This window comes from Taudactylus pleione, unplaced genomic scaffold (genome assembly GCF_031769625.1).
Source record: "Taudactylus pleione unplaced genomic scaffold, aTauple2 ptg000079l, whole genome shotgun sequence".
NCBI lineage: Eukaryota > Metazoa > Chordata > Amphibia > Anura > Myobatrachidae > Taudactylus > Taudactylus pleione.
The window spans coordinates 1919044-1925043 of record NW_028284481.1 but is presented as its reverse complement, the minus strand read 5'-3'; the positions used below and the strand labels follow the sequence as shown (position 1 = coordinate 1925043).

The following is a 6000-nucleotide window of genomic DNA, read 5'->3' as shown; positions in this document are numbered from 1 at the left end:
GGCATATCAGGCAGTCGGTACACATTAGACGATCCGGTGGCCGACCGCCCGATATGTCAGGCATCGGCAGCTGGGTCGTTCTATTGGCATGACCCCGATGGACGACCTGCAGGAGCACGCTTGGTTGTCCATAGCGAGTACACATTTGCCGATGTGGATGATAGGTCGGCCCGATCAATGTGTAGCCACTGACCCCTATAGCTTGCAGGGTAAGGATACTGTACCACAGTTGTGCCAATTAGATAAGACAATATTTGGTACCAAAAAAATAGATTGTGAATAGGGAGACGCACAGAGGAGACGGGAAGTTCATCCAACGCTTAAAAGATGGCAGTCGTGGTTTTATCAGTGGACAAGTGAAGTAGCCTAGAATAGGGAGGGAGCCATAGAAAATTCCCATACATGGTGTCCTCCAGCACAACCCAAAGACTTGGCCAAGGTGGCGACAGCTTTCTTGCTAAATCAGAGATTGGCTGTTTGGCACAGCTCCTGATGTGGGAATGCCAATCCTACCTCCAATTTAGACAACCGTATGTATTTTCTGGCTAGCCTGGCTCTTGTTTTTACACATGTAAGTATCAATAACAACTGCATAAAATATCTATAACCCAGAAATCAGGCGTATCCAGGAGATAGATTTGTATAGTAATTTGTGGAGAATCATCATTTCAGTCAGCAAACCACCCATCCACAAGACCTCATCGATCACCCAATGCCTAGCAGAGAAAGATTGTTGCAGTATATTAAATGTTCCTCTCCAGAAGAGATAAAATTTACCTAACGTTGCTCAGACATCTGTTGGAAAGGCATATTTACGTGTAGAATGGTAAAAAATTTAACCAAGTGGTAGGGATGTAGCCAAAATATTTGAATTAGAAGACATTAAGGTAACTTCACGAGGACCAGAATTGAGCAGAGGATTTGAGGACGACCAGCTGAGTGAGCTAGCTCACTACATACATGTCTATTGGTTGCTGGCTGGTGATAAGGATCCAAATGATGGATTTATTAAACAGTGGTGAAATTTGGTTGGGATAGGAAAGGGAGGACGCATCCCTTTGACAGCAGGTATTGGCTAGTTAATGGGATACTTGAAGCTAGTGAGAGGCGGTCTTCCCTGCTAGCCAGGGCTTGGATGATGGGATGTCCAGGCCCATTGGGAGCTGTTAATGCAACCAGGTTGAGAGAGGTACTCTCAGGTCTTTCATATTCTCCTCACTGCATAGGCCAAAAGGGCGCTGTAACACAGAGGACCCACGGCCTATGACCAGAGTGCAAGGCCAGCTTTGTACAAAGCTGCCCTTCAGCTTCTTCTGTGACACAGCAGGGCCAGGAAGAGAGCCACGGTCGATGGAGACAGCCCAGAACCTCCCTACAGAGGTAAGGCAAACAGTTATTGAAGTAAATTTGGGCTTATGGAGAGAATCTAGTTTAAAGCTAAGAGAGTCACTGAGCCAAAGTGTTGGCTCAGCTGGTACGCCATGCCCAGCCTCTTGTCTGAACTGAGTATTTTATTTATTCACCTCACTTCTCTTCATACACAGTATTTAATTACCCCTGACCACTTTAAATGGACACTAGATTTCCCCGTCTGTACTCTGGGTGAGTGCAACGGAGATTGACTCCTGAAGCAGCAATAAGGGATCACATGTACACAACGAGGGGATACGCAGGCTGAACTACAGTTAGGTTTCCAAGGAATTGTGTTGCCATAGCACACTGGAGAGCGGGGACCACATGGTCTTCTAGAAAATGGTGCCAGAAATACCCTAATGCCAATCCCCTCTGCTAGGCTAGAAATGACTGCTGTGTGCAGGACTTTGGATTTTATGTATAAAAAAAAAAAAAAGTGGCATTCTGCCCAGCAGATTGTGAGACTACCTCAGTTTAGATGCCAAAGTCTCAAAAGGAATGTCTAATTTGGTTCACATGAAGCAACGCAGCAATTAAATCTGAAGACAGGAGCAAAATGAAAATCTAGAGCGTCTTCCCGAAATAGCAACATAGCGTACTACAGCAGAACTGCTCATTACTTTAGAGACCGCATTCTGCAAAGCCACGCAGCACAGCATTCACCGTCTCAGGGCTCTGCCGTGCATGAAGTGGGGAAGCAAACTTAATTAGAAACAATTATGGGCAAAACAATAAGTCAATTAGACAACTTTTATTTACAAGGGAAAGACTTGTAGTGAGAATTTTTTTTGCATCTCATCCAATGCCTATAAAATGATTCTGCCATTTAACAGACTAGGCGGCTGTGTCTTCTATATCTGTAGTTTCATTTGTCTGTGATTTACAAATTTTATGTTTATTCTCAGAAATGTTATAAAACTTTGGGGTCAACTCCAGCACCCAACGCTGGCGATGCTCGAGTTTTGTGCTACATATATGGTACCCTTGTTACCGTGGAAAAAAAAAATCAAATATTTGTGTGCACCTCTATTAGGGCGAACCAAAATCTGTGATCTCCTAATGCTGAATTAGAACCCAACTGAACTGACCCCAATGTCTAGAGGGGAGCACCTGGAAAGGGCCTAGGAAAGAAAAACACACACACACACGGGTCAATATTTCCCACCACAACAGTGTCCAGCTGAAGAATTAACGGTGAAGCCCACCATCAGTTTAAACATGGTCTTGATTGCTTCCTTCTGTGTTTTTGTACCCAGGGTTTAAAGACCAAGCAGAAATTTGTCCATTTGCAGACTCTGCTATGCACCAAGATTGAGACACAACTGTAACCAGAAAAATCAGCTCTGCGGCTTTATCCAAGGCGCAAGGAACAAAAAACATACATTAAAGCAGTATACTTAGTAAAAGTTGCAGGATGGCACATACAAGTTAATGGGGTCAATTCAATTAGGAGTGGCTTATTGCGCTAGTAAGCGTGGCTATATGCTGCACGTATGGCACAGCAGGACTTGCAGATTTCTGTTTGCAGCCCCTCAGCTGCACAGAAAAATCCACAAAGCCAGGGCGACATCAGGCCATAAGTTTCCAGGCCGCTAGCTACGTTTCCACACTGTTAAGGTGCATACACACAAGACGATATCTTTGAACTATAACGTTCAACAATATATCGTTCCGTGTGTATGCAATGAATGACCAACGATACGCAGGGACACACTAAACGATAATCGCTCATGGAGCGAATAGTTTAGTGGATACGCATTACAATGACAACTCGCGCCCCTTGCGCCTAATTGAATTCACTCCAATAAATTGAATACCAACTGAAGGCGAAGTACGGGGTGTTTCATTCGCTAAGGGCCGTGAAAATATCTCATCAAACTTTTAAAGTTAATGATGTAATTTAGTGAAATTTGTAACAGACATACTGTACCCATGGTCTGAGAAAGTCATAGCAAGCGTTGAAAGTGTTCGCCATTAGCACCCAGGCCAGCTGTTTACACATGCGTGAAATGAAGGCCAGCTGTTCCCCACCCTAGTCATCAGCACAGTCCAAAATTCAAATAGGGGAGCCACACCAACTGCCAGCGAGGATGCCAGTGAGGGTGGCAGTTGGTGTGGTTCCCTTATTTAAATTCTGGACTGCACAGCCCCCCGCCACCCCCCCAGGGGCCTCCGCTACTCAGCAGGATTTCCTGCTTATGACAGTGGTGTTCTGTACTGTGGCCTCCTCATTCATGTTATAAGAAATTTTTAGGCCGATAGCGAGTGAAACACTCTGTACCGAACTAAAGTGTTAAAAGGCTGTAAGTGGGATGCAATCTGCACACTTGAAACATCTACAGAGGAATAAACGACTAGGTTGGTTTTCTTTATGACATTTTATTGAAATAACAAAAAGAAAACAAAAAAAAAAGAAAACAAAAAAAGATATTTAAAGCAGTTAGTAGATGGCTGGGACAGACTACAATTCATTGTTAATCATATGACTGTTGCTTGCAAATGAATTAAAGTCTACATATAACCTACACAGCGGAGGCGGATAGGGCTGAACCAGTTTTGCTAGTTAATTGCACTCGCCGAGAACCAGTGACCTTACTAGTGGCTCCTAGTGAATGGACCCTTTCCTCTCCGGAAATCTCTGCATCCGCTGTGTAGGCGATGTATAGTCTTTAATCCTGAAAACAGGGTAAGGGGAGACTAGCAGCACGTACAGTTTGCAAATTGTCGCTTCTAACCTTTACATCCAGAGCGAAACGGCTCCAGAATGGATCTAGAAGTGAAAAATGCAAAAAAAATGTGCCATTGGAACGTAGAGGCGTTTCATGTGCAAACAGTTATTGTATACATGCTGTATTATATCGGAACTGAAAAGGGGTAACAGGATAGACATGGTGGGAGCAGAGGGAGACAGTGGACAATAGAGATGTCTCAGGACACAGGACGTCAGTATCAAAAAGGAAACATCTAGTGAAGCTGAATGTGTGGGAACATTACAGGATAGATACGTTGCAGCTATCAGTTCATTCTCCTTACAACAGGCTGTACATGTCATAGAGCAAGCTGTACACCGGCCGTATGTACCAAGAAGAGTAATCTTTAATGTCAAAGCAGTTTAGAACCCGGAAAAGTGGTCGTTTGTCAACAGAGACAGGAAGGAAAAAAAAAAAAGAAATAAAAGAGAAATAAAACTAACAAAGAAAACCTGAAAGCGTGGAATAGCAAAATACCACAGAGCACACAATGGGTGATTATTATGTTTGTTTGTTTTTTTTGAGACAGAAATTACAACGCACGCTCTTATAAAACAGACAAATCAAATGTGGTGAAGTTTTGGAGACAACGGTAAATTGTAACCCCTTCAATGCTGGGAGGAGTGATGGGTAGGGAACCTGCAACCCTGGGTGTGGATGTTGAATTGGAAAATATTTTATCTTTGCAGAGTTAAGTCATGCAGTTCCAGCCAGCACTGAAAGGGTTAACGAGGCAACTGCTGACAGCCGATGTTGCCGGCATTGCTGGGGGGGGGGGGGGGGGTCTGGGCTGTCTTATTACTAAGAACATGGACTCAGCAATGCCGTTGGTGACAAAGATGTGCATACTATTACTGGTACTTCGGGAGTTGAGCATATTTAAAAATATTACACTCCTTTCTGGAATCTTTTACCTGTCTCGTGAAAGGTATAAACGTGCGTGACATTTTAAAAAGGGTCAAAATATAACTGGGTGATGTTTAACAGTGCACACTTATTATAAGGTGGAGTTTGTCTTGATGGAGACCTGGAGCAGTCATCGGGAGGATATGCTCTTCACCTCTTCTTAGGAGGGTTGGCTGTCCGAGGAGGCGTCACGGGCCGCCCAGAGTTCAATCCCCCATACTGGTACTTCGCTTTCTTTTCTGATGGTTTAAGAATCTAAAATGAAGGAAAATAAAAATACAAAAAAAAAATAAATCACAATGCAGAATAAATCCTAACGCAAATGAATAGAAGTGCCGGGGTTGTGTGTCCCTGGATCTCTGGTTATTCTCAGGTCTGATCCGGCTCGGCTCCGGTGTGAAAGACAACCTGGGTTACGGTAATAGGGTCTCCATTGGCGGTTGAGGAGCGGACAACCACTTTTCATGACTCATCTATGTGAGCATGTAACAGAATATTAACTTCTAGTGACTCGCACACGTGGCAGATACAGGTCCATTGTGAAAAGGGTTCACCCGGGAAAACCCGGCTCCAAGGTGCAGTGTGAAAGGGATGTGAACAGCTGTAACAGTGATTAAAAACCCAGGGCAGACCCGGGACAACAGAGACCTGGGAGAGCTGTATCAAGCCTTCTAAAGAGTGAAGAAGCTGCCCATTAACTTAATGGTATTTACCAATTGCATTCCATAAAATGATTGGTAGAAGCTGATTGGCTAATATAGGCAACCTCACCACTCTTTTAAAGTCTTGACGCATCTCCCCCTTGATTACATTATATTATAAACCGATTACTATTATGTGCTCATAAGCAACAGAGACTTATTGTACTGTAGACAGATCTGCCACGCTGGAGGAAGCAACGTCTGACACTACGGCAGTTTGCTGCTGGGGA

At 43.9% G+C, this 6000-nt stretch overlaps 1 protein-coding gene across 1 annotated transcript in view; it reads right to left on the bottom strand.

The window, feature by feature from the left end:
- Window positions 1–4487: 4487 nt before the first annotated feature.
- Window positions 4488–6000, bottom strand: part of PPP1CB (protein phosphatase 1 catalytic subunit beta) — a 69501-nt gene continuing 67988 nt past the window's right edge. The window contains exon 8 of the mRNA XM_088467949.1: window positions 4488–5324. Within this exon, the coding sequence (XP_088324075.1) occupies window positions 5220–5324 (105 nt within the window). The 3' untranslated portion in view covers window positions 4488–5219. The remainder of the gene's footprint in view (window positions 5325–6000) is intronic.